Source organism: Manihot esculenta, chromosome 5, assembly GCF_001659605.2.
Source record: "Manihot esculenta cultivar AM560-2 chromosome 5, M.esculenta_v8, whole genome shotgun sequence".
Lineage (NCBI taxonomy): Eukaryota > Viridiplantae > Streptophyta > Magnoliopsida > Malpighiales > Euphorbiaceae > Manihot > Manihot esculenta.
The window spans coordinates 30,786,835-30,798,153 of record NC_035165.2 but is presented as its reverse complement, the minus strand read 5'-3'; the positions used below and the strand labels follow the sequence as shown (position 1 = coordinate 30,798,153).

General features: G+C 34.7%; 1 protein-coding gene across 1 annotated transcript; it reads left to right on the top strand.

Annotated features, from left to right (window-relative positions):
• Positions 1 to 602: 602 nt before the first annotated feature.
• On the top strand, positions 603 to 2,549 carry LOC110615041 (transcription factor bHLH93). The gene is made up of 4 exons (XM_021756749.2): positions 603 to 1,509; positions 1,601 to 1,768; positions 1,881 to 2,048; positions 2,174 to 2,549. The coding sequence occupies exons 1-4, from the start codon at positions 889 to 891 to the stop codon at positions 2,258 to 2,260; spliced, it is 1,044 nt and encodes a 347-aa protein (XP_021612441.1). The 5' UTR covers positions 603 to 888; the 3' UTR covers positions 2,261 to 2,549.
• Positions 2,550 to 11,319: the final 8,770 nt, after the last annotated feature.

The window sequence follows — 11,319 nt, the reverse complement described above, 5'->3', positions numbered from 1 at the left end:
AGAGTACAAGTTAAAGGCAACGTGTGAGAGACAGTGGGAAGCTGATCGATGTCGACCGGATACTGCCAAAACAGCCGTTGAAAAGGGGAGTCTGGTTTCTACCATATGCTTGCCTTCGCTAACTCCATGTACAACAGCCAAAATCTCTCCTTTTAAGTAATACCATACTTGCATTTCTATATTCAACCATTTTTTTTTCCTGTGTAATATATATAAACTTAATTAATTATCAGGTGCACTGATTACTGATGATCATCAACAGGAAGCATTATTTCTTGAATAATCAATCATGGGGGCAAATTTTTGACAAAGTCATCCTAGTTAAGCAATAAGAAAAAAATGGGAACAAACAAAGGGAAGAGGCCCCCACCAACTCATTGGAGTTTGTGAGCTAGCCTAAAACAAAAATTATAGCCATCTATAAGGAATATGGGACCAACCCAGCAATATTTTCAGTGAGATAAAAAAAAAGTGGTTTTTCATTTTTGTTCATAGTTGAAATAATATTACAAAGCTTAACCATACAAAGAACCTGTCAGGGTCGACTGTTGATTCCAACTTCATCCTTTTCGGTTCGGACAGATGCTGGGGGTCAAAGTTTTCAGGGAAATAGAAATTTTATATTCAGTTTGCTTGATTGCAGAGATTTCGGTGAAAAAGACAAGAGAAGAGAGAGAGAGAGAGGGAAATGAAAATAAAGCAGATTCCATTTCAATCTTAAGCTCTAAAATGCTAATAAATACAACATAATACATACTAAAATCCATAAATTTTATATTCAAGTAGAAGCCCTCTTACGTGTGTGCCTATATATTCCCAACTTGCTGCAGCTTCTCATTATCAAGGTATTATCATTTCCCAAGAGAAAAAGTGAGGGTAGAAAAAAAAATGGAGCTCAATCAACATGGCTACTTAGAGGAGCTGCTAACTTTTAGAAGAGACACTTGGGAAACTATGCCGAGTTTTCCTTCAGAAATGAGTGAGCTTTTCTCTAGTGGGTGGAGTTTTGATTGCTTTGATGATAATCTTGCAGCCACACTCCCTCCCATTTCTTTCCATGAAGATTTATCTTCTCCTCTTGATCAAGAATTCAACAATTACTACTTTAATGAAGTTTCCTGCCCGTTTGGCGATGAATTCTCGACGCCCCCACTCGCAGATGAGTTCTCAGCTCCACAGTTTACTGATTCTTCGTATAACACTCTTGACAGCCTGCCGTTTCCTGTTCAAGAAGGCACTCCAATGTCCGCCACAATGGAGGATGATCAGGACCTGGGTCTGCTTCCGAATAATGTTCACGGCTTGAAGATGCAGGATACTTGCAAAGTTGAGCCGATTCAGTCACCTGAGATACCGGTTTTCAATATTGGTTCTTGCCCAGAAAGAAAGTTGAGAGGTAAGAAGTTGGAGGGGCAGCCATCAAAGAATCTAATGGCTGAGAGAAGAAGAAGAAAGAGATTAAATGATCGGCTTTCAATGCTAAGATCAATTGTTCCTAAGATAAGCAAGGTAAGAGAAGTGGTTCCATTAAAAAAAAATTAGAAAAATTTCTTCCTATATGGGGGGTATTTGCTAATTTTAATGAATTTTTTTCCTGCAGATGGACAGAACATCAATTCTGGGAGACACAATAGATTACGTAAAGGAGCTATTAGAGAGAATCCAAAGCTTGCAACAAGAAATCGAAGTGGGTTCCGATCAGTTGAACATGATGAACATTTTGAAGGATACAAAAGCAAGTGACTTCATAGTGAGAAATTCACCAAAGGTATGCACTCTGCACTCATTTAAACTACTAAAGTTTCTTTTTTGAAAAAAAAAAAAAAAAGCTGAACTTAGCTTGTTCCTGATGAGAATTCATTTCTGGGTTTACTTTGTAGTTTGATGTAGAAAGAGTAAATGAATCAACTCGCATTGATATCTGCTGCGCAGCGAAGCCAGGGCTTTTGTTATCAACAGTAAATACTTTAGAAGCATTAGGCCTTGAGATTCAACAGTGTGTTATTAGCTGCTTCAATGATTTTGCAATGCAAGCTTCTTGTTCAGAGGTAAAAAAAAAAAAGTTAGCTTTATCTTCTCTTTTGATGCCCCGTTGACCACCTTTCACTTTTTATCAATTTCTCCTTTTATAAATCTGTGATTCTGATTTCTTTCTTTTCTGTGATGATGATAGGAATTGGAACAGAGAAGACTGATAAGTTCTGAAGACGTAAAGCAAGCATTATTCAGAAGTGCAGGATATGGAGGAAGATGCTTATAAAGAAGAGTAGAAAATGGAAGAACATGAGGAGAAATTTCAATAGATAGTTTTCAAAATCTCTGTTTCAAGTGAGGTTACAGTGACTTCTACTCATCAGACCTTTGTAAAAAAAGAAATCTTCTTCTATTGGAGAACAACATATCATTTCAATTGCTTTAATGTGATTAGGAATATTTTTGGGAAATCTATAAGACAGAGTTCATGACATGACTCCATGTTAGCTATTTGAAGCTTTTCTGTACACACATCATCTCTAAGATTAATCAACCAAATTCTCTCTTTGTGGTTATTGAATTCTCTCTACTGTTGAATCACTTACCATTCTGAATTTTACTAAGATTTTACAGGAAAATAGCTGCAGTCCTAACTCTTACATGAAAAAATTAAGCATTTACTCGTAATTTGTTATTGGAATATGCCTACAATGTAAAGACATATAAGATAATTACTCTCGTTTATGCTTTTTTTTTTCTTCCAGTTTAGGCATTGTTTAGTTCAAATGATGAATTTTTTAGAAAATAATTTAACTAAGTTAAGGAAATAAGTTATTTCCCTTTGCAATGAAGGAAGCAAGGGCTTTGACTTCCCAGAGAGTAAAAAAATAGGGCCAACTAAACAAGTAGATTTTTAGTACTTTCTAAGAACTCCAAGTTACAAGTTGAATCACTCCCAATCAAACTAAGGACTAATATCTGATAGGTAATGGGGAGAGAGACCCATGAACATGCACACATGCAATGTGTCAATCAACCACAATTCAGACATATAGTGATAGAACATCAACATTGCTTTGCCAGGACAATTATCTGTTACAGGTTTTATCACAAAGTACATGTTACAGTTGTGGATTAGACAGCTGAATAGCAGCAAAGAATATCAACCAGTTGCATTCAAAAATTAAACAAGACAAACAAGACCAGGTCTATATCCACCTTCTTACAAGAGATGTAAATCTATCAATATGAAGACACACTACTTTCTGCAAGCCCAATTATATTTCTTCATTATTCAAAATTCAGTTAAGTTTAGTAATTACTTGAATCAAATCCACTGGTCATCACATTAATAATTATCTTTTGTTTCAGATAAATCTTGAGCTTCAACAAGAGTTCACAAAGCTGGAGACGGGATTTTTTTTTTCAACACATGAACAAGTTGGAAGATGTTTTCAATTTTCATCTAGGAATATTTACTATGATGCTTCAATTTGAGACATTTCACCAGTTTTAAGGCTTGTTCCTCTCATTGCTGCCTGATCTGTCTGTCTGGACAAGACAGTACAATGTACAATTACTAGTATGATTTTGTGTTAACATTTATGTTTCATAGGAGGTGGGTTTGGTGTAATGGTAAAGTTATTAAGGACGCGAAGGTCACTTCACGAGTCCATGTGATGAAAGTACCCTCTCCGCATCAACCCTCTCAGAACCCGCAAGTGGGGAATGCTTCGCACTCGGACTCGGAACAATTTTTTATTGATGTTCAATAGGAGCACCAAGGACTCCACCTTGAGAAACTTCTTGCATCAAAATGCAATGCACTGTACATATTGGTTACCTAAAGATCTTAACATAACACATGCATATTCTGAAAAATCAAGGCTGTAATTAAAAACAAAAACCCTAGCAATAAAAAGGGTTATAAAGACAAAAAGGTAGTATTAACTGTTTGTTTTGACAACATTAACTTTATGTCCACTCTATGAACATGCCAAATGGATAACTTAGTAACAAAATGAACTGATCATTTCAACTAATAGGCCAACATAAAGTTCTTTAGAATCTGAGAATTATAATAAACTCTGCTTTTCCCCTAATTGTGAAATCAAGATGTCTTATCCCAGGATGCTTTAAAGTTTGTTCAATGGTCTTATGGTGAGCTCTGATTCGCACTCGACACAGTCTTGGATTCACTTGCCATCTTTCAACAGGTAAGATTCTTTTGATATGACCACAAGACATGGCCAAACCATTTTAGGGAAAAGCTACTCCAATTATGAACTTCTGTGCTGCATAAAGCACACCCCTACAACAGCCTACAGCTAGAAGAAGCCGAGACGTTTTCTATGTAGGAATCAGGAACATGCTGAGATGTTTCCATACATGGGATCCACTTGAATATTATTTTCTCCATGCTTAGTATAGACAAAAGATTATTCACTTTGGCAATACAAAATTGTATGAATCAGACCATGCCAAGCTGCTCTCAGTCTAGCATGCAAATAAAAGAATGTGTCATGATGTTCTGTCTATTTGTTGTTTAAACATGCAATCTGTTGTCCGAAAATATGTGTTAATTTCTCAGTTCTTAGTAGTGCTTATGAAAAATTGAAAGCTTAAAAATATAACGCTTGTCTAGTAGTGGTTTATAAGGAAAGCTTAAGAACTTAAAATCAGCAACAACTTAATTTATCCACAAAGCATAACTCAACACCCATAGAGGGAGGAGAGTGCTTGAAGTAAAGAGGGAAGAGATGACAAAAGCAAATAAATAGATTTTTATAGTGGTTTATGATACTGTCTATATTCACTTCTCAATAATTCCTTTTTGTATTTTCTCTCCACTGGTGTTGTCAAAAAAAATTCTTGTCGACTTTTTACAAGTGTTGCTTTACACTATTTTTTTTACCCTCGAGCATCAAGGTGGTGCTTGAAAATTCTTCACAAAATATAAGGTTGCCTTTGGGTGTGTACTATCACTGTCAACTCATGAATACAAATTCAATAAACCATTAAAGATGAAAGATACTTATTTGCAAAGAAGTGCGCAAAATAAAGTTCAAGAGCAAAGATAATATATTACTCTCTTTGAGAAGTCTTCCACGCATCAAACTTTTATTAAAAGGCGGTGACGACCGCGGGACCATAGCCACCCAGCAAAGTCCAGACACAAAGAAACGAATCAAGCTCAAAGCTCCCGAAACCCTCTCCGGCACACCGATCAAATACTTTCAGCCTGGACCCAAACACGCGAAGTAAGCCGGATCACTCACAAGTCCAAATTCAGTAGAGAGAAGTTCAGTCACTTCGCAGTCCTGTCCGTATATGCACAGGAGGAATTAAATGGCCGCATGGCGCGTGGAGAGGGAGTATGACGTTTCCTTATATATGAATATGTGTGACAGAGACCGGTGGCACTGTAGCAGAGAGGCGGTTAGGCGTCATTAGCAAATAAATGGAGATGAATAAAAGAAGAGAAATACCCTTCTCTCCATTTAAATTTACACAATTACTGTAAATCCCAATATACTGAATCTCAGTACAGTGTGTGTTATTTATAATTTTTATCCAATGTATCTATAGACATCCAATCAATGGTAAATTATTAAAATATGTTTATATTACGTTAACATAATTTGATCGGTTGAATATATACGTTCAGATGTGGATGGAATTTTTCGTATTTATATTAACTATTGAAATATGACATTGGGTACAAGAATCACAACAAAAGCTCCTTGAAAATGTATAAATAAAAATAACCATCAAATTCTTTTTTTTTTCTTCTTTGTTTCTACTGGAGAAAAAGTTATCAAGGGGTGGAGGTAGACGGTAGTGTGCTACTTCCGCCACTCCTTGCTTACCCACCTACGGTAGAATCAAAAGTAACTAACTACTTTCCAAAATCATTGAGCTACTTTTACTTGTAGCTTGAAATTAAGCCCACTAGCAACTTTCTTTTTTTTTTTCAAGCACTAGGAACTTGAAGCTCTCCAGAAAAATGCTTCCTTTAAAATATTTTGTAAAAATAGAAAACCTCAAACACATGCATCTCAATAAACTGTTTGTAAAGTGTGGAAAAAAACATTATAATGATCTGATTTTTTTTTATTTTCATGTCGTTTATATTTTTCCTATTAAATAAAGATATTCTGAAATTTAATTTTGGGCTTTAAATTTTGTCAACTTTATTTAAATTATTTTAGATATTATTGTAGAAAGCTTGAAGAAGAAGAAATTTGGGGAAAAATAATCTTTACTTTCTGTCCAGAAAAAGAAAAGTGAAATCTCTAATACAGTTCCCAAGGTATTTATAGTTGCAGTAATTCATTCGGCTAAACTAAGCCACTTAACCAAATACAACAGTTAAAGCAAACAATTATTATTACAGAAATTGAACTAAACTAAACTAACTAAATATTGTTACAATATAATATAAAAAAAAAATAATTATCTCTACATCACCTCAAGTGGAATCTAGTAAAGACAACATATTCAACTTGAGATATGATGTTGGCAAAGCTAGAGAATAAAGGCTAAAGGCTTTGTCAGAATATCTAGAGGTGTTAATAAAGTTTTGTTGCAGTTAATTTCTCACAATGTGGCAATTAATGTCAAGGTGTTTAGTCCTTTCATGAAAAACAGGGTTGGAAGTAATATGAATAGATCTCTTATTGTCACATTTCAACACAATAAGAAGTTGCACATGAACCTGCAAATTTTTCAAAACATAGACAATCCAAATAAGTTCACAAACTATTGAGGCCATGGCCATGTATTCAACCTCAGCTAAGGACTTAAAAATTGTAGTTTGTTTCTTAAATTTTCAGGATATTAAAAATGAACCCAAAAAAACACAAAAGCCAGTTACTGACTTCTTTGAAAAAGTGCAAGATACCCAATCTGAGTCACAATAGATTGTCACTTGAGAAGCAAGTGAAACTGAAAAAATAGATATCTTTAGAAATAAAACCCTTGAGGTATCTAAGAACATGGAGAGCAATATCCCAATGATATTGTTTGAGTATGCTCATAAATTAGCTCAAATGTTGGGCTGCATAGCTAATATCTGGTCTGGTTAGATTAATATATAGAAGTCTACCAATAAGCCTTCTATATTTACCTAACTCTAGCAAATCATTCTCCATATCAATAGAAAAATGTAAACTAATAGGTAAAGGAATAGGAGCATACTTACATTGTTCCATGCCCACATCTTTAAGAACATTAGGAAGAAACTTCTTTTGGCTAATAAAGGTGCCTTGATCAGATCTAGCAACCTCCAAGCTCAAAAAATATTTCAAATGGCCTAGATCTTTGATGGTGAACTTAGAGTGAAGAGCATCTTTCACCTTGTCAATATCAGTCACAGAGGTACCAGTAACAATAACATCATCCATATGGATTAATAATGCCAGAAAAACATCATCAATAACTTTAGTAAACATATAGTAATCATGTTGGGATTGTGTGAACCCCAAAGACTTTAAAAAAGAAGTGAATTCAATGTTCCATTGCTTAAATGCTTGTTTAAGGGGATGATTTTTTTTTTTTTGTGTATCCTTGAGGAGGTACCATATAGACCTCTTCATTTAGAAAATTATGCAAGAAAGCATTATTAATACCAAGTTGAAAAATAGGCCACTGTTTGGCAGTGGCAAGGGCTATGAATATTCTGACTGTAGTAAGTTAGCCACATAAGGAAAATGATCTTTAAAATCCAGCCCATTAATCTGGTTATATCCTTTGACAACTAATCTTGCCTTATATCTATCCACCTCCCCTGTGAGCTTGCATTTTACTTTATACACCCATTTTGACCCTATAGCTTTTTTTTACCTTTGGGTAACTTAGTTAAAACTCAGGTATTATTATTTTCTAGAGCTTGCAACTCATGCTGCATTGTTGTGATTCAATTGCAATCACAAGTTGCTTCAACGTATATTGTAGGCTCATATTAGATACAAGTGATGGATAAGATTGATGTAAAAGTGTGAAAGATAGATGATTAGGGAGGGAGAATGGTACAATAGTAGCTTGATGCACAAAATCTTTAAGCCAAACTAGCTTCATAATGTTTCTTGTGGACCTTTTAGGGGCCGCTTGTAATTGAGGATATTCTGTTTCTATAGAAAGATTATAATTGGAGTTAGAAGTAGGAGTTGTAGATTGAATGGTAGGAGAAGAGTAAGGGGGAGTAGGGATAAAAATTGGAGTAGCAAAATCTATGTCTGAGAAATCAAAAGAATGAGAGAGCAAAGGCATAGAAGGAATAGATGAAGGTTTATAGAAGGATGTATGCTCTATTGGCTAAAAAGGGAATATATTCTCAAAGAATTTTACACCTCTACTTACAAAGGCTCTCCCAGTATCTCAATTATACAACCTGTATCCCTTTTATGTACCAGAATAACCCAATAGAACAAACTTTATCCCCCTATTATCTATTTTATCTCTACCAAACATGAGAATGTGAGTGTAAGCTAGATATCCAATTCTTTTAAATGTTCATTGGTTAGTTTCTTACCATATAACAATTCATAAGGAGTCATCCAGTTAAGATTTTTAATGGGCAACCTATTGATGATATAGGTAATAGCCAAAACACATTCAGACCAAAACCTTTTAGGCGAATGAGCATGAAATTTAAAGGCTCTAGCAACTTATAATAAATGCCTATGCTTCCTTTCCACTACTCCATTTTGCTATGGAGTATATGGACAAGAAGTTTGATAAATAATCCCTTTTTGCTAAACTAAGCCATTTAACCAACTGATTATTGTTACAAAAACTGAACCTAATCGTCTTTAGATCCCTTCAAGTGGAATCTAGTAAAGATAACATATTCAACTTGGAGATATGATGTTGGCAAAGCTTAGAGGATAAAGGCTTTGTGAGAATATCTACAAGCTATAACTGAGAGGAGATATGAGAAGTGTTAATAAAGCCTTGCTGTAGCTGATTTCTCACAATGTGGCAATTAATGTCGAGGTGTTTAGTCCTCTCATGGAAGACAGGGTTGGAAGTAATATGAATAGATGCCTTGTTGTCACATTTCAACACAATAGGAAGTTGCACATGAACCTACAAATCTTTCAAAATATAGACAATCAAAATAAGTTCATAAACTATTGAGGCCATGGCCTTGTATTCAACCTCAGCTAAGGACTTAGAAACTGTAGGTTGTTTCTTAGTTTTTCAGGATATTAAAAATGAACCCAAAAAAATACAAAAACCAAATATTGACTTCCTTGAAAAAGAGCAAGATGCCCAATCTGAGTTACAATAGATGTCACTTGAGAAGTAAAAGAAACTAAAAAAATAAAGATCTTTAGAAATAGAACCCTTGAGGTATCTAAGAATAACATCATCCATATGGATTAGTAATGCCAGAAAAACATCATCAATAACTTTAGTAAACAGATAGTAATCGTGTTGGGATTGTGTGAATCCCAAAGACTTTAAAAAAGAAGTGAATTCAATGTTCCATTGCTTAGATGCTTGTTTAAGACCATAAATGGATTTTTTTTTTTTTTTTTGTATGTGTACCCTTGAGGAGGTACCATATAGACCTCTTCATCTAGAAAATCATGCACGAAAGCATTATTAATGACAAGTTGAAAAATAGGCCACTGTTTGGCAGTGGCAAGGGCTATGAATATTTTGACTGTGGTAAGTTTAGCCACAGGAGAAAAATGATTTTTAAAATCCAGCCCATTAATTCGGTTATATCCTTTGACAACTAATCTTGCCTTATATCTATCCACCTCCCCTGTGAGTTTGAATTTTACTTTATACACCCATTTTGATCCTATAGCTCTTTTTGCCCTTGGATAACTTAGTCAAAATCTAGGTATTATTATTTTATAGAGCTTATAACTCATGCTGCATTACTATGATCCAATTGGAATCACAAGTTATTTCAACATATATTGTAGGCTAATGAATATTAGATATAAGAGACAGATAAGATTGATGTAAAGGTGTGAAAGATAGATGATTAGGGAGAGAGAATGGTACAACAGTAGCTTGATGCACAAAATCTTTAAAGCCAAACTGGCTTCACAATGTTTCTTATGGACCTTTTAGGGGCCTCTTGTAATTAAGGATGCTCTGTTTCTATGGAAAGATTATTTGGAGTTAGAAGTAGGAGTTGTATATTGAATGGTAGGAGACGAGTAAGAGGGAGTAGGAACAAAAATTAGAGTAGCAAAATCTATGTATGAGGAATCAAATGAATGAGGGAGCAAAGGCATAGAGGGAACAGATATGAAGGTTTACAGAAGGATGTATGCTCTACTGGCTAAAAAGAGAATATATTCTCAAAGAATTTTTTACATCTCTACTTACAAAGACTCTCCCAATATCCCAATTATACAACCTGTATCCCTTTTGTGTACCAGAATAACCCAACAGAACAAACTTTATTCCCTTACTATCTAATTTATCTCTACCAGGCAAGAGATTGTATATATAAGCTAGACATCCAGTTACTTTTAAATATTCATAGGTTGGTTTCTTACCATATAACAATTCATAAGGAGTCATCCAGTTAAGATTTTTAATAGGCAACCTATTGATGATATAGGTAATAGCCAAAACACATTCAGAACAAAACCTTTTAGGCAAATGAGCATGAAATTTAAAGGCTCCAGCAATTTATAATAAATGCCTATGCTTCCTTTTCACTACTCCATTTTGCTATGGAGTATATGGACAGGAAGTTTGATGAATAATCCCCTTTTCTGCAAAAAGAGTGAGACATTGTGTGTTGAGGAATTCTCTTCCATTATCACTCCTAACTGTCTTAACAGAAATGCCAAACTGATTGGCTACCATATACAAAAAAGTTTGCTATGAAACTAGGGCATTGAGACTTTTGTTGCATCATAAAGGTCCAGGTAGTGTTACTGCAATCATCAACTACAATTAGAAAGTACCTAGCCCCAGTAATAGATTGAACAAGATTAGGTCCCCATAAGTCCATGTAGACTAATTCAAAAAGAGCATTAATATTTGTTTGAGAAGAAGAAAAAGGCATTCCATAGTGTTTAGCTAAAGGACACATCAAGCATTGAAAGTCATTCTCATTTTTAGCATTTAACCCTGGTATGTGTAACAGTTTCTGAGTTGAAGTAATCCCAACCTAGTATGCAAAACAGAGAAAGGAAATTCAGAAATAAAGCTTTCTTTATTACATAAAGACTCAAAAAGCATGGTATTTTCATGGATTGATCTCATTCTTGGATTCAAATTGCCAAATCTGCCTCATTATAAGATGAACCCAAAGGAGAGTGAAATCTTTCAAGAATAAGTTGAAGAGTTATTGAAGAAGGGGCA